Below are 18159 nucleotides of genomic sequence, written 5' to 3'. Positions count from 1 at the left end.
TATATATATATGTATATATTCCATACATTAAACTTATCACAGACGTGGATGGCTGGCATAATTTTGAAAAGCGTTTACCGAGTATGAAAGGCTTTAATTAAGCTTGTCTTCCCTACAAAGCCCTCTTAGTTTAAATATTGTTCTCCAATTACGTATATGATGATGATATAGCTGACATCCTGTTATGCTGTTGGCATATTGCCAGCTATATCCAAAACCTCTCACGACGATGCTTAAATGTAAGTTTAATTAGGCGGTGCACAGGTTTCGGTGAGTCACACTGTATAGGGCGAAACCTTATAATTATCATCATACGGCGATTGTCATGGCACTCGAAACAGAGTAATTATTTTCATTCATATTCTAATTGGTTCGATGAAGAAAATATTCTACATTTCTGCTGCAATACCATCACAATGGATGAGTATTTCTGTTCAAAAATGATAAAATTAATGACAAGCCAATACAGACTTTCCATCTAGGCTATCATTAAACTAAAATCCATCACCAATCTTATCTAAACTCCTTGTATGATATTTTTTCTTTAAAAAGGGGACAAGCTAAGTTAAGTATAAATAGTATTTATTCAAGTAAGTGGAATATGTACATGTGAAAGCTAGCATGCAAAAGATGATATTTAAACAAGTACAGAAAAGATGCATATGTTGGACTATCTCTTATGGAAACAAGTAGAGAAAGTGTACTGATGGTAGTCCTTCTCATGGAAACAAGTAGAGAAAGTGTACTGATTGTAGTCCTCTTCATGGAAATACGTACAGAAAATGTACTGATTGTAGTCCTCTTCATGGAAATACGTACAGAAAGTGTACTGATGGTAGTCCTCTTCATGGAAATACGTACAGAAAGTGTACTGATGGTAGTCCTCTTCATGGAAATACGTACAGAAAGTGTACTGATGTTAGTCCTTCTCATGCAATCAAGTAGAGAAAGTGTACTGATGGTAGTCCTTCTCATGGAAACAAGTACAGAAAGTGTACTGATGTTAGTCCTTCTTATGGAAACAAGTACAGAAAGTGTGATTTACAGTGCTACCTCACTGAAGCATACTGCCGAAGACACCCAGCATCACACCCCACCGTCACATTATACTGACAACGGGCGAACGAGTTGTCCCACTCCCAATGCTGACGCTAAGGCAGGAGTAGAAAATACCATTTTGAAAGACTCTGGTAATGTCTCGGCCTGGGGAAGAACCCACTCCTCTTCCTCACAGGGCGAACGCTCAACTAAAGGCCAAAAGTGAGGCATTGTCAAGCGAGACATTAGGAAGAAGAAAGTTGTTCAGAAAGAATAGAAAAGATAAGATCCCAAATTTTGTCGCCTCTTACGATCATGCAATGGGGGCAGCAGGTACAATTCTTACGCCCTACCTGCAGGGCTGCTGATGTTAGTCCTGCTCATGGAACCAAGTAGAGAAAGTGAACTGATGTTAGTCCTTCTCGTGGAAACAAGTACTGAAAGTGTACTGATGTTAGTTCTTCTAATGGAAACAACTATAGAAAGCGTACTGATGTTAGTCCTTCTCATGGAAACAAGTACAGAAAGTGTACTGATGTTAGTCCTTCTCGTAGAAACAAGTACAGAACGTGTACTGATGTTAGTCCTTCTCACGGAAACAAGTACAGACAGTGTAGTGATGTTAGTCTTTCTCATGAAACAACTTATCAAACCGCTTAATATACATATATTAAACTTTTGATAAACGAAATAGGAAATAATAATGAAAGCGGATACGGAAACTACGGAAGAGCATAAGGGCCATGAAGCAAAAAAAAATAATTCATTTTTTCGTGTTACTAACTCGAAATTTCGAGTTATTATCTCGAAATTTCGACTTAGTAAGTCGAACTTTCGAGTTATTAACACGAAAAAATGAATTTATTTTTTTGCTTCATGGCCTTAATGCTCTTCCGTAGGAAACAGATGATAAGTTGTTGAGTTTGAGTTTATATAAATAAAACATATAGCATTGGTGCCAACCATGAAAACTGATAATTTTGAAATCTCGATTTCATGAATATAAGGGCATCAAATATTTAACATTTTAAATATAAGTTAAAGATACATCACCGAACAATAAAAAATACACTGACTTGGTACGTCAGAGGATATGATACTGACTTGGTACGTCAGAGGATATAATACTGACTTGGTACGTCAGAGGATATGATACTGACTTAGTACCTCAAATGATATAATACTGACTTGGTACCTCAGAGGATATAATACTGATTTTGTATCAGAGGATATAATACTGACTTGGTACGTCAGAGGATATACTGACTTGGTACGTCAGAGGACATAATACTGACTTGGTATCTCAGAGGATATTATACTGACTTGGTACCTCAGAGAAGATAAGTGTCATCGCCGTGAGTCAAAATGTGCAAAAAATAGTGGGAATATCCTCCAAGAAGTGTCTACTTGAACATTTAGGAATTTCTAAAAGTTTTTTTTTACTTTTAAGGAACTACATCTAAGACGTAATCTTGTATGATATATTTGACTTAACGTTAAGCCCACATATTAGTTTCGTGGGGACCTTCCCCGTGAGTTATTATTGAGATATTTTTTGAAAGTATACCAAGAAAGATTATTACGAATTTGTTCAGGAATATTATTCCAAAGAATTACAGCTTGGGGTAGAAAGACTTACGATAGAACTCGGTTTCCCATCTGATGGCTACTAAATCATTACCCTGTCTAGTGTTGTGGACATCAGATATAGTAGGAGGTACTAGATTTGACTAGTAATCAGGAGTGTGACGATGAAACATTTTGAAAAATTGTATCAATCTGTGCTTTCTTTTTTTTATGCAAAAAATGGTTATTCCACTGTATCACCGCACAACTATTTCTCAACGTTTGATGGAACTCAATTAAAATACACGCGCAAGCCTTGTAATATCAACTGTGTCCCGTTCCCTTCTCTCTCAGAAGGAAAGTAATACACTGAAGCCGTGAAGGTTTCCCTTTCCAAAATGTTTATTCAACTCCCAAGGCATGAAATAATCATTACAACTGTTAAATAACATTCAGTTAATACCACACGTGGAATAAACTCTGAATGCGTTTTGATTGGTTTACACGGTGATCATTGACAGGGACTATTTTTTAATCACGCGGTTCAATGCCATTTGATTTACTAACACTTGAAAGCCGCTTCACGATATCCCGGAAATGATAACTCACCAGAAGTATGTCGCATTTCCTTGAAAATACATAAAGACTTCTATCAATTTATTGCTTTGAAAAGAATGAACTTACTTATTATTTATTATGATTTGTAATAAATTCTAATATTTCCATACAGTTTCGATATTGTAAATTTTGAATATTAATTAGCGTCATTTCAATTTAGGTCATATCCTTACACCATACCTGATATTGTGAAAAATTGGCGTATCCACACTGCTTGTTCTATAAAAGGTAATTAGAAAATATAATCAGCACAATCATATTTAGCGCGAAGATTCTCCCACGAGAAGCGCGAAAATAAGACTACGCTAAACATTATGTTTACAGTAATATACTTGAAGTGCAATAATGTTGAAATGAAGTTTTTTTAAATACAATACTTAAAACTATACATCCAGTATTTATGAGCGAAGAGACAGTTTATTGTCACGGCTACAGAAAATTATAGAATAGTTACGTGTAAACACATTGAACCCTAACTCAAAATAAATGAAACTTTTTGAAGATAACCATAACCTTTCCTATACGGTCGTCTTCCCTAAAACATTATGCTGTAAATGTTTTGACAGCAAATCGCCTTGAATAATTCATCAAATAAGACTTGCGATCAGAGTATGTTTTGGGAGGTGACTCTCTAGAAATGGAGTTTCAAAATGGCCTAAAGCAAATACGATTGGTTGTATGTGCTATTAGTAGCATCCGTAATCCTACTTTTTTTTTTTTACAAAAAAGGCCTTTAAGTCCAGACATCTGCATACGCAAGAATTAAGTGCCCTGTTTGTGCCAAAAATGAAAATGATTTTTTTTTCCAGTATTTAAAAAAAATTTTTTTTTTTTACTCCTTTTACATTTAGCGAAATGTTCAGAATGTCAAAAATACAACTTCCTATTGCAGTCCATTCGTTATTATGTGCTGAAAAACATGTCCAAACAGTATAAAATTAATTGCCCGAAAATAGTAATAAGGACTTTTGTGCAAAGTAATCAAAATTGATTGACAATATTGCTATATATTTTTTTTAAAGAAAATTGAGCATTGTCTTGCATCAAAATATTGCAAAGTTAAATAAAATAAAATGTTTACACTTGGTTCCATTAGTACATGGGGACTGACACCTACACTAATAACAAACTAATTGACCGTACTAATTGTGCAAATTGACCGTACCTGATACCTGGAAGATGACTGTTGTCTTAAACCTTTCGACTTTTGGATGTAAAGGCTTACTGATTTCCAAATGCATGTATGATCCTAAATAGTATAGGATACTGACTATGTGGGTATACACCTCAATGGTTCTCTGTCCAGTAGAACACCGGCAAGTATAATCCTTTATTGGATTAATGGTGTTGGAGCTGTACTTTACATCGCTCATATGCCTCGAGTGGATCTAAACATTTTATAATGTCCCACGAGTGCCAATAGATGTAGATATGGTAGTCATCATCATCATCAATGAGCTGCTCACTGATGTAGTCAGCTGCCAGAGATATTTGTATGTGCCACAGGATATTATCCGAAAGTATTCCATGCCTAACTTTGGAAAGTCAAAAATATCCGCAGTCGCATCTAGTTTCACAAATAGTGACCTAGCCCTTCTGGTAAGATCTGGCTCATCTTTCACACGCTGAGCGACGATGTTGTGAACACTTAGGCGCTTTCATTTTGTCAGCCGGCATCATATCCTTTGAGTCTCGCTCTGTTGTTCTAACATATATTGGTCATTGATTCCATTAAGACAGACTGTTACTTTTCTAACGAGTGCTTCGATGACATCAATGAAATATTTGGTGGAAAGTTGTGTTTTGAAAAACAGCCATTGCTTGAATCGTGTGTGGTATGACTCCACTACCCATCTGGATTTAGTTATGGATATATCAAGGTTAGCTTGTAGGTCGTCATGTTGAGTCTACCAAGGTTTTAGATAAGACGGCATCTTTATTGTCAAACCACCTGATTCCAAATCTGGCAAAATATCCCTAAAACCTCGATCAATAACGACATTGTCATCTTTCTCCAGCCAGGAGAGTCTATCAATGATGGCTTTTGTTATCTTCGCATCCTTATCGCTTCCAGGAAAAGTTCCATTTGTGTTCAGAATGTAACCAATTAGGCAGGGCTTTCTCATGAACTTCAATAGTTACGACTCTTCTGGTCACAGTAGCAGATTCTCTGGAGCCTGTGATCAGATATATGATATAAAGATATATGTACCGTAAAGTATGACAGTCGCCCGCTTGCCAAAACATGTTTCGGAGGACATTGTGTTGTGCTCCAGAATGTTTTCTCCTGTAAGATGTTCACGTCTAAATAACAATGGAAAATTTGTTATGAGTAATGCATTAACTACGGAATTAAATGTTTTCGATATCCTGGAAACTGACATGTTAAAAAGAGTTGAACACTGCATCCATGATATGTCCGTCTTCATCTAGAACAAACACAGTGCATCCTCGTGGATTAGAGTGTAACTACCAGTGTCAATAGACGACGAACAATGTGAACAAATTTCTTTCTAGAAACTGTGTTCTTGTCCAGTCTGCCCAGGCTTTACAATCTGCATCATTCCGAGAGCAGAAAATCCAGAGTAAAGGAAGATATCTCCTAAAGATCATTGATAATTTCCTTTGATCTGGAAGGTAGCCGAGAAGTCAACAGTTCTAATTCATCAGTGTGAATTTTAACATTATGGTTCAGATCTTTCCCTTTGAAATGATGTGAACAAAAACATGAGGACCAAGGACACCTCACTGTATGATGTACGATGAGTTAGTGTTTTGCACGCTTGGGCAAAACTGGTCGAGTTTTGATTGAAACTACTCATGCATAGTGTGCATTTGGCGTAGGAAGTCTGACCACAACATCTAAATATCATCTTCTATTGATAATAATAGGATGTTTCGCCACGTAGCATCATCAACACCAGTGTTTTGATCTTCAGCTTGCGGCTTTCGTTTCTCATAATTCTTGAAACACTTCGCAGACATGTCAATCTCTTGATCATCAGTAAATTTATTGTCATCTGCTTTTAAAGTATCAAACAATCAATTTTGCCGTGGAAGTTTCTATCAGAATTATTGGTTTTAATGTCTCTCCTAAAGACAACTTCAGAACCTGCACCTACACACCTATCTCTCCTTGTGATAACGGTACTGTAGTAGGTGTTTAAAGTCTCGGTCAGATGCCGATTTTGAAAATAGGATACCTGGTAAAAGCGCTTTGATTTAATATATTTCAAATAATGTACATAAAAGCTATTTACAATAAGGAAATGTTAGAAGTGATGTCAAAAGAAGAATGAGATTGGGGTATATGGGTTATATTGTTACAAGATTCGTTTAGTAACAATCAGTCATGTAATATCGTATGTAACGTCCTAATTATAATCAATAGCGATGGTCATTTAAGGACGTGGCCTGCATATGTCGGCAAGACTTTTATGCGTACTACGGGTTATTATATATCAGGAAAGCACATGTAAACATTAAGGTTTGGAGTGCAACAGGTTGGTCTTTCATGTACAGGTTATGTGGGGTTACACACATCAAAGACAAAATCAACACTTTGCACAAATGGTAAAGTTCTGATCTTTGGGAAGGATTAAGTAAGTGATAAAGCACTCTATACGCTAAATAATGTAGAATATACTGAATACGGAAGACATTCAAACGTCATTTGTTCACAAAAAATTGACGTTTTTTCTACAAAATGCTAAAGAATAACAAAATGAATGTTATAGGCGGTATACTTACGGTTTAAGTATTGTGGTATTTATTCTATTGTTCAAACTTTCCTATTTCGTTAAAAATTGTTTTTATCTGTTTTGTGACAATCTGCGTTCTTAGTTGAGTAATTTAGTTATGTAATTAGTTAATTCCTGTGGGAAAGTATCATAGCTAGAAGCCCATAAGTTGACCGTTACTATCGTGCTGTAGGTAAATTACATATCTGTTATAACTTGACCACGAATATCCCGCTGTAGACAGGTTTCGTTGTGAGATCCCGTGATAACTTCTGTGTGGCCTGTAGCGGGCTCGGCACTGTTTCTAAGTTTTCCTTGGGTTTAAGTGCACATTTGGTCTGTTTGTTATACACTCCATACCTGTAATTACAGTCGCGTGAGCATATCCTCAGGTATACATATGTGTATACCACATGTACATGGCCTAGAATTACCTGAAGTCAACATAGTGATGTGAACGTTGGACTGTGAGTATACAGATAACAAAACTCCAATCAAAACTATCGTTAGAATGACATCATTGTTATATTATCATCACGATGTATGTTCCACGTTGATCTGTTGTTTTATATGTGATTACTCATTAACATTTGTCTTTGTTCCGTCTGTAAGATGGCTCTTACTTATCTTCTGAAAGGTTTACTGGGAGGGGGCGGAGAATCATCCATGAATGCCAGTACGCTTACAGGTAAGTGAAGAAATCAGCTGTGTATAGTTGTGTAGGACGTGTAGATCCTATATTTTATTGGGTTAGCCTGTATGTTTATTACTGTAAGTTATCACACGTAGTAAATTTTATATTCTAAAGTACCTTAGTTTGTGTTTTAACAAAACTAGGTCACAAAACAGGAAACAGTTCACGTTCTCATAAGAGATCGTGATCACGTGCTGGTCAGCTGGCAGACATAAACACAAACCCTCGACTACTGTATTAATACACTGTGTATAAACGACAACCAGCTAAAACAGCTGAAATTACCCGGTGAAATGGATGATACTTATATCAGTCACTCAACAAGACATACATTTGTATTGTATGGCGTTAATTACCCTATAAACGACCGTATGACAAATCTCCTATGCCGCCAGGGATATAATAATTATGTATATGTCAGTAAGTGTTCGTTGGCCACTTTTCTATTACATTAATAGGTGAACTAGATATTGTAATTGACAGTTCAAAGAGGTCTACAATTGTGACAGTCTGACAATCTTGCAATATCTTTTCACACATGAACAACTGTACAAACTTTGGTAATTAATACATGCAAGTCAAGCATGTATTAGTATTATGTAAAATTTAACGTTAAACTAAAAAATGCGCTTTAAAACATTGAGTTGACAGAATTTTATATATTTTCCCCTTAAACTAGCAATGCACAATAAAACAATAGATTAACCTTATAACAGAAACCACGACGTTAAGCTCACAATGCACTATGCAACGATGGTTTGACAGTATACATAAACCTTGCGTTAAGCTGACAATGCACTGTAAAACGATGGGTTGACAGTATTACATAAACCTTGAGTTAAGCTCACAATGCGCTATAAAACGATGGGTTGACAGTATTACATAAACCACGACGTTAGCTCAGAATGTACTGTAAAAATATGGGTTGACAGTTGACAGAATTACATAAACCTTGCGTTAAGCTCACAATGCACCATCTATCTATCTCTATATATTAGTACCCTGTAGTTCCCGTTTCCGGTTTTGATACGACGGTAGAGAGATTTAAGAGGGACTATTGGTGTGTGAGTGAGTTCCTGAAAGCCTCCAATGATGAGGCACACACTATTTCATCAGATGGTTCCAGTCTTTTGCTGTGCATACAAAGAATGACTTCTTGTATTGGTCACAGTTGTGTGCTGGTATTGAAAGGGGTTTGGAATTTCTTACCATTTTTTTCTCTTTTAAACACATACTTAGCTTTGATACTTCTCTTTGGCCTTTGCCTTGATGGCAACATTCTCTCAACTATTTTGTACATGAAGGTCAATCTTTGTTCCACATGCCTGGTCTGAAGAGTTAGGGGTTTCTTGTCCACTAGCATCCGTGTGACTCGCCCTTCCTCCCTGTTCCTATAGTTGTTGGTTATAAATCTGGTTGCCAGTCGCTGAATTCTTTCCAGATTATCAATGCCTGATTTTGATGTATGGGTCCCAAACTATGGCACTGTACTCGTGGATGGAACGTACCAGAGATATATATGCTGTTTTTTGCACAAGGATGGGCCGTGTTTCGGGTCTCTTTTTAGAAAACCAAGCGTTGAACTAGCTTATTTTGTAATGTTCCAAATATGGGTGTTCCATTTCCAATCGTCCGAGATAGTTAGTCCGAGGTAAGGGTGTGTTTTCACTTGCTGTATAAAATTTATGGGTTTGCCCCTTGATGTTCATGATGTAGCATTTGTTGGTGTTCATACCCAAATTTATTGCCCATTGTTCTAGATTATGCAGGTGTTGTAGTAGTTGGTGGTCACTGTATTTATTTGTTTCTCTGTAGAAAAGGCAATCATCCGCAAAGAGACTATCAAACAATAAAGTGACAGTTATACATCAACCATGACGTTAACCTCAAAATGCACTATAGAACAATAATTTATCAGTATTCTCTAAAGTTTAACGTTAACCCCACAAAGCACTATAAAACAATTTTACAGTATTAGGCTCTATATAAAACTTGACGTCAAGCCCACAATGCACTACAAAATAATGGTTTGAAGGTTCATACATTACATGCAGTTAATCAGGCATACTTTTTACTCATCAATCAATTGGAAAGTGACAGTTTTTTCGTTTATAACTTTTGTTATATATATATATAATTCATAAGATATTGGTCTTTGTATGTCATTCATTTGATATTGTTGTTTATGTGTCATACGTTCGATATTGTTGTTTATGTGTCATTCGTTCGATATTGTTGTGAAGTGTCATTCGTTCGATATTGTTGTTTATGTGTCATACGTTCGATATTGTTGTTAAGTGTCATTCGTTCGATATTGTTGTTTATGTGTCATACGTTCGATATTGTTGTTTATGTGTCATACGTTCGATATTGTTGTGTCATACGTTCGATATTGTTGTGAAGTGTCATTCGTTCGATATTGTTGTTTATGTGTCATACGTTCGATATTGTTGTTTATGTGTCATTCGTGCGATATTGTTTGTGTCATACGTTCGATATTGTTGTGTGTCATACGTTCGATATTGTTGTGAAGTGTCATTCGTTCGATATTGTTGTTTATGTGTCATACGTTCGATATTGTTGTTTATGTGTCATACGTTCGATATTGTTGTTTATGTGTCATACGTTCGATATTGTTGTGTATGTGTCATACGTTCGATATTGTTGTTTATGTGTCATACGTTCGATATTGTTGTTTATGTGTCATACGTTCGATATTGTTGTTTATGTGTCATACGTTCGATATTGTTGTTTATGTGTCATACGTTCGATATTGTTGTTTATGTGTCATACGTTCGATATTGTTGTTTATGTGTCATACGTTCGATATTGTTGTGTGTCATACGTTCGATATTGTTGTGTGTCATACGTTCGATATTGTTGTTTATGTGTCATACGTTCGATATTGTTGTTTATGTGTCATACGTTCGATATTGTTGTTTATGTGTCATACGTTCGATATTGTTGTTTATGTGTCATTCGTTCGATATTGTTGTTTATGTGTCATTCGTTCGATATTGTTGTTTATGTGTCATACGTTCGATATTGTTGTTATGTGTCATACGTTCGATATTGTTGTTTATGTGTTATACGTTCGATATTGTTGTTTATGTGTCATTCGTGCGATATTGTTGTGTCATACGTTCGATATTGTTGTGTGTCATACGTTCGATATTGTTGTTTATGTGTCATACGTTCGATATTGTTGTTTATGTGTTATACGTTCGATATTGTTGTTTATGTGTCAATATTTACATTTGGATGGCAAAGCCATGATATAAACAAACTAAACAAATTTGCAGTCTATGAGAGTATAACTGACACCCAAAGCGTGACACCATTCTATGCATAACTGACACCCAAATCGTGCATTCAGGTGTTATTCATACGCGACCGGATCTCCCGGAACTACTTGCAACCAATGTAAACAAATGGCATCTTATCATTGCTCATCATGCTATCGGATAGAGTACGAGACCAGAAAACAAATCTTAAAATGTAAAACGAAAATAAAGGTAACAATGGTTAACAATCACGAAAATGGAAATAAAACAAGATTTAATAAACACATATGTTGACAGATATTTGTTCCGAGGCCAGAGTGGAAAATCATAAACACCACATTGTTTGCGCGCCACCGCCATCCAGTGTTTGAATGACAAAAATTTTGAAACCCGACACATCATGTTTATGTCAAATCATAAGAACGAGGCTCATCTCCGGTCGTACAATAGAACAGTTTCTTCTTCACAAAAGAAAGCATCAAGTGGTGCATTATCGTGTCTAACGCATCCTAAACTTGAAACAGCCATGGTACCCGTCACAAGCAACGTTGTCACTGAAGCTCGTCTAACTCCCTCGGCCACTGTCAGTTCTCTCATTGGTCGTATCCCTGACACCGGTGCTGTTGTAGCTACTATAAACTGTAATGCTGTTTCCATGCAATCAAAGAACATGTTTACACCTGGTTTTTTGGCGAATTCCACTTTCTCCCACTGCACATTCAACTTTCATAGCTAAACTCTGTCAATGCTGTCAGCCGTTGCGTGCGCGTGGTGACGGGTGAAATTTCCATCCGCATAATTGTTCCGGATGGTAAATTAAAAAAAAAAAAATCCGAAATCGTTAACAAACTGAATAATTCATCCGTATATTCTGAAATACTGACTACCAATATTATAGATATTGTTATTAAAATATCTGATGACGTTTTCAGTATTTTTTTAATTATTTCCACGCACTATTTTTTTTTTTTTTTTTGCCAATCAGCACGTGAATCACAATAGGCTGTTCAATTTGTTGACCTCTGACAATGGAAACGTCGGTAAAAGTAAGATTTTAAATTATAATGAAAATTAAAGTTGAAATCGAAAAGAAACTAATATAGAAAACGTAAATATAAGCATTAAACTGTCTTTTTATGGATTACATGGTCTATATAGATGCCAGAGCTTTGCAGACAATCTTCATAATGCGCGCTAGCAGTTTAATGCTTAATTCGTGCGATATTGTTGTGTCATACGTTCGATATTGTTGTTTATGTGTCATACGTTCGATATTGTTGTTTATGTGTCATTCGTTCGATATTGTTGTTTATGTGGCATACATTCGATATTGTTGCGTCATACGTTCGATATTGTTGTGTCATACGTTCGATATTGTTGTGAAGTGTCATTCGTTCGATATTGTTGTTTATGTGTCATACGTTTGATATTGTTGTTTATGTGTTATACGTTCGATATTGTTGTTTATGTGTTATACGTTCGATATTGTTGTTTATGTGTTATACGTTCGATATTGTTGTTTATGTGTTATACGTTCGATATTGTTGTGTCATACGTTCGATATTGTTGTTGTGTCATACGTTCGATATTGTTGTTTATGTGTCATACGTTCGATATTGTTGTTTATGTGTCATACGTTCGATATTGTTGTTTATGTGTCATACGTTCGATATTGTTGTTTATGTGTCATACGTTCGATATTGTTGTTTATGTGTCATACGTTCGATATTGTTGTTTATGTGTCATTCGTTCGATATTGTTGTTTATGTGTCATTCGTTCGATATTGTTGTTTATGTGTCATACGTTCGATATTGTTGTTTATGTGTCATTCGTTCGATATTGTTGTTTATGTGTTATACGTTCGATATTGTTGTTTATGTGTCATTCGTGCGATATTGTTGTTTATGTGTCATACGTTCGATATTGTTGTTTATATGTCATACGTTCGATATTGTTGTTTATGTGTCATACGTTCGATATTGTTGTTTATGTGTCATACGTTCGATATTGTTGTTTATGTGTCATACGTTCGATATTGTTGTTTATGTGTTATACGTTTGATATTGTTGTTATGTATATCATACATTCGATAATATTGTTTATATGTATCATACATTCGTTATTGTTGTCTTTCAGAGCCTATTTCTACAACCCCTAAACCTATGATGGGAGACGAAATCCAAGAAACGCCTACTGAAGCAGGTACTTGTTATATCCCATTTAGGACATGGTGATACCGATCCTAATTATATCCCCTGTACAAGTCTACAGAGACAATCCTATTATATCCCCTGTACAAGTCTACAGTGACAATCCTATTATATATCCCGTACAAACCTACAGAGACAATCCTATTATATCTCCTGTACAAGTCTACAGTGACAATCCTATTATATCTCCTGTACAAGTCTACAGTGACAATCCTATTATATCTCCTGTACAAGTCTACAGTGACAATCCTATTATATCTCCTGTACAAGTCTACAGTGACAATCCTATTATATCTCCTGTACAAATCTACAGTGACAATCCTATTATATCTCCTGTACAAGTCTACAGTGACAATCCTATTATATCCCCTGTACAAATCTACAGTGACAATCCTATTATATCTCCTGTACAAATCTACAGTGACAATCCTATTATATCTCCCGTACAAGTCTACAGAGACAATCCTATTATATCTCCTGTACAAGTCTACAGTGACAATCCTATTATATCTCCTGTACAAATCTACAGTGACAATCCTATTATATCTCCTGTACAAGTCTACAGTGACAATCCTATTATATCTCCTGTACAAGTCTACAGAGACAATCCTATTATATCTCCTGTACAAGTCTACAGTGACAATCCTATTATATCTCCTGTATAAGTCTACAGTGACAATCCTATTATATCTCCTGTACAAATCTACAGTGACAATCTTATTATATCTCCTGTACAAATCTACAGTGACAATCCTATTATATCTCCTGTACAAGTCTACAGTGACAATCCTATTATATCTCCTGTACAAGTCTACAGTGACAATCCTATTATATCCCCTGTACAAGTCTACAGAGACAATCCTATTATATCTCCTGTACAAGTCTACAGTGACAATCCTATTATATCTCCTGTACAAGTCTACAGTGACAATCCTATTATATCTCCTGTACAAGTCTACAGTGACAATCCTATTATATCTCCTGTACAAGTCTACAGTGACAATCCTATTATATCTCCTGTACAAGTCTACAGTGACAATCCTATTATATCCCTTGTACAAGTCTACAGTGACAATCCTATTATATCTCCTGTACAAGTCTACAGTGACAATCCTATTATATCTCCTGTACAAGTCTACAGTGACAATCCTATTATATCCCTGTACAAGTCTACAGTGACAATCCTATTATATCTCCTGTACAAGTCTACAGTAACAATCCTATTATATCTCCTGTACAAGTCTACAGTGACAATCCTATTATATCTCCTGTACAAGTCTACAGTGACAATCCTATTATATCTCCTGTACAAGTCTACAGTGACAATCCTATTATATCTCCTGTACAAGTCTACAGTGACAATCCTATTATATCTCCTGTACAAGTCTACAGTGACAATCCTATTATATCTCCTGTACAAGTCTACAGTGACAATCCTATTATATCCCCTGTACAAGTCTACAGTGACAATCCTATTATATCTCCTGTACAAGTCTACAGTGACAATCCTATTATATCTCCTGTACAAGTCTACAGTGACAATCCTATTATATCTCCTGTACAAGTCTACAGTGACAATCCTATTATATCTCCTGTACAAATCTACAGTGACAATCCTATTATATCTCCTGTACAAGTCTACAGTGACAATCCTATTATATCTCCTGTACAAGTCTACAGTGACAATCCTATTATATCTCCTGTACAAGTCTACAGTGACAATCCTATTATATCTCCTGTACAAATCTACAGTGACAATCCTATTATATCTCCTGTACAAGTCTACAGTGACAATCCTATTATATCTCCTGTACAAGTCTACAGTGACAATCCTATTATATCTCCTGTACAAGTCTACAGTGACAATCCTATTATATCTCCTGTACAAGTCTACAGTGACAATCCTATTATATCTCCTGTACAAATCTACAGTGACAATCCTATTATATCTCCTGTACAAGTCTACAGTGACAATCCTATTATATCTCCTGTACAAGTCTACAGTGACAATCCTATTATATCTCCTGTACAAGTCTACAGTGACAATCCTATTATATCTCCTGTACAAGTCTACAGTGACAATCCTATTATATCCCTGTACAAGTCTACAGTGACAATCCTATTATATCTCCTGTACAAGTCTACAGTGACAATCCTATTATATCTCCTGTACAAGTCTACAGTGACAATCCTATTATATCTCCTGTACAAGTCTACAGTGACAATCCTATTATATCTCCTGTACAAGTCTACAGTGACAATCCTATTATATCTCCTAGTACAAGTCTACAGTGACAATCCTATTATATCTCCTGTACAAATCTACAGTGACAATCCTATTATATCTCCTGTACAAGTCTACAGTGACAATCCTATTATATCTCCTGTACAAGTCTACAGTGACAATCCTATTATATCTCCTGTACAAGTCTACAGTGACAATCCTATTATATCTCCTGTACAAGTCTACAGTGACAATCCTATTATATCTCCTGTACAAGTCTACAGTGACAATCCTATTATATCTCCTGTACAAGTCTACAGTGACCATCCTATTATATCTCCTGTACAAATCTACAGTGACAATCCTATTATATCTCCTGTACAAATCTAGTGACAATCCTATTATATCTCCTGTACAGATCTACAGTGACAATCCTATTATATCTCCTGTACAAATCTACAGTGACAATCCTATTATATCTCCTGTACAAGTCTACAGTGACAATCCTATTATATCTCCTGTACAAGTCTACAGTGACAATCCTATTATATCTCCTGTACAAGTCTACAGTGACAATCCTATTATATCTCCTGTACAAGTCTACAGTGACAATCCTATTATATCTCCTGTACAAGTCTACAGTGACAATCCTATTATATCTCCTGTACAAGTCTACAGTGACAATCCTATTATATCTCCTGTACAAGTCTACAGTGACAATCCTATTATATCTCCTGTACAAATCTACAGTGACAATCCTATTATATCTCCTGTACAAGTCTACAGTGACAATCCTATTATATCTCCTGTACAAATCTACAGTGACAATCCTATTATATCTCCTGTACAAGTCTACAGTGACAATCCTATTATATCTCCTGTACAAGTCTACAGTGACAATCCTATTATATCCCCTGTACAAATCTACATTGACAATCCTATTATATCTCCTGTACAAGTCTACAGTGACAATCCTATTATATCCTGTACAAGTCTACAGTGACAATCCTATTATATCTCCTGTACAAGTCTACAGTGACAATCCTATTATATCTCCTGTACAAGTCTACAGTGACAATCCTATTATATCCCCTGTACAAGTCTACAGTGACAATCCTATTATATCTCCTGTACAAGTCTACAGTGACAATCCTATTATATCTCCTGTACAAGTCTACAGTGACAATCCTATTATATCCCTGTACAAGTCTACAGGTGACAATCCTATTATATCTCCTGTACAAAGTCTACAGTGACAATCCTATTATATCTCCTGTACAAGTCTACAGTGACAATCCTATTATATCTCCTGTACAAGTCTACAGTGACAATCCTATTATATCTCCTGTACAAGTCTACAGTGACAATCCTATTATATCTCCTGTACAAGTCTACAGTGACAATCCTATTATATCTCCTGTACAAGTCTACAGTGACAATCCTATTATATCTCCTGTACAAGTCTACAGTGACAATCCTATTATATCTCCTGTACAAATCTACAGTGACAATCCTATTATATCTCCTGTACAAGTCTACAGTACATTTGTATGTGTGTGTGTTTATTTCTGTATTATCCGAGATAGATGTGATATATGTATGTGTGTGTGTGTGTGTGTGTGTTTATTTCTGTATTATCCGAGATAGATGTGATATATATGTGTGTGTTCGTGTGTGTTTGTGTGTGTGTTTGTGTGTGTTTATTTCTGTTTTAGTCCGAGATAGAAGTGATATACATGTATATGTGTGTGCGTTTATTTCTATATTAGTCCGAGATAGATGTAATATATATTTATAATGTGCGATTCCTGTAGAGCCACTCAGAATATACCATTAAATACAAATATACCATTAAATACAAATATACCATTAAATACAAATATACCATTAAGTACAAAAAAAAACCAAAATGCAAGTGTGAATTGAATTTTGGCCGTTTTATTGCTAAAAACGACATGACTTAAAACACGTATCAATACATGTTCTCCCACACTGAACAACATTACAATAAATCATTCTACAATATAAACATTAGACCGAATAATATATATATATGTGTGTGTGTGTTTATTTTGTATTAGTTCGGGCGCTTACTTCTGGAAACTTGTCACTCTTTACTTGTACCAAAAACATCGTTTGTGTAGCAAAAAACAATCGCCTACTCACAATACGTCAGCAAAGAGCAAATAAATCACCCCAAAACAGTTAATTTGGAACAAAACAGTTCATTTGTAACAAATGTGTAACAACAGTTCATTTGTAACAAATTTGTAACAAAACAGTTCATATGTAACAAAAGTTCATTTGTAAACAAAACATTTCATTTGTAACAAATTTGTAACAAAAGTTCATTTGTAAACAAAACATTTCAGTTGTAACAAATTTGTAACAAAACAGTTCATATGTAACAAAAGTTCATTTGTAACAAATTTGTAGCCAAAGTTCATTTGTAAACAAAACATTTCAGTTGTTACAAAATTGTAACATATCATCATTTTTATAACAAAACATTTCATTTGTAAAAAAAAAAAAAAAAAACATAACGTTAACCCAATACGTTTCAATGAGACGTAGCCATACGCAATTTACTGCGAACAATGTTCAGATATAGCAATATTGATCGCAGGGGTATCATAGGTTTGCAATGGAAGTAATTTAAAATACCGTCAAACATTTAATTTCATTCCATTTTCACAAAAGCTAACGTGGTTTGTGTTCTAACTCTGCTATCGTGATAGTAGTTGATCATCCGGCCTTGGCGTTAAAAAGGCCGCCTGCCCCAGT

At 35.4% G+C, this 18159-nt stretch overlaps 1 protein-coding gene across 3 annotated transcripts in view; it reads left to right on the top strand.

Annotated features, from left to right (window-relative positions):
* LOC117328878 overlaps window positions 1-18159 on the top strand; it is a 31197-nt gene that overhangs the window by 2514 nt on the left and 10524 nt on the right. The window contains exons 1-3 of one of the 3 annotated variants that reach the window (XM_033886473.1): window positions 7282-7429; window positions 7600-7650; window positions 13078-13143. In XM_033886473.1, the coding sequence (XP_033742364.1) occupies window positions 7629-7650; window positions 13078-13143 (88 nt within the window). In that variant the 5' untranslated portion in view covers window positions 7282-7429; window positions 7600-7628. Of the gene's footprint in view, window positions 1-7281; window positions 7430-7494; window positions 7651-13077; window positions 13144-18159 lie in introns of those variants that run through there. The other 2 variants (XM_033886472.1, XM_033886471.1) reach the window with 2 other exon arrangements.

The sequence above is a fragment of the Pecten maximus genome, chromosome 6, assembly GCF_902652985.1.
Source record: "Pecten maximus chromosome 6, xPecMax1.1, whole genome shotgun sequence".
In the NCBI taxonomy this organism is placed as follows: Eukaryota; Metazoa; Mollusca; class Bivalvia; order Pectinida; family Pectinidae; genus Pecten; species Pecten maximus.
This window is presented reverse-complemented; position numbering and strand designations above follow the sequence as displayed.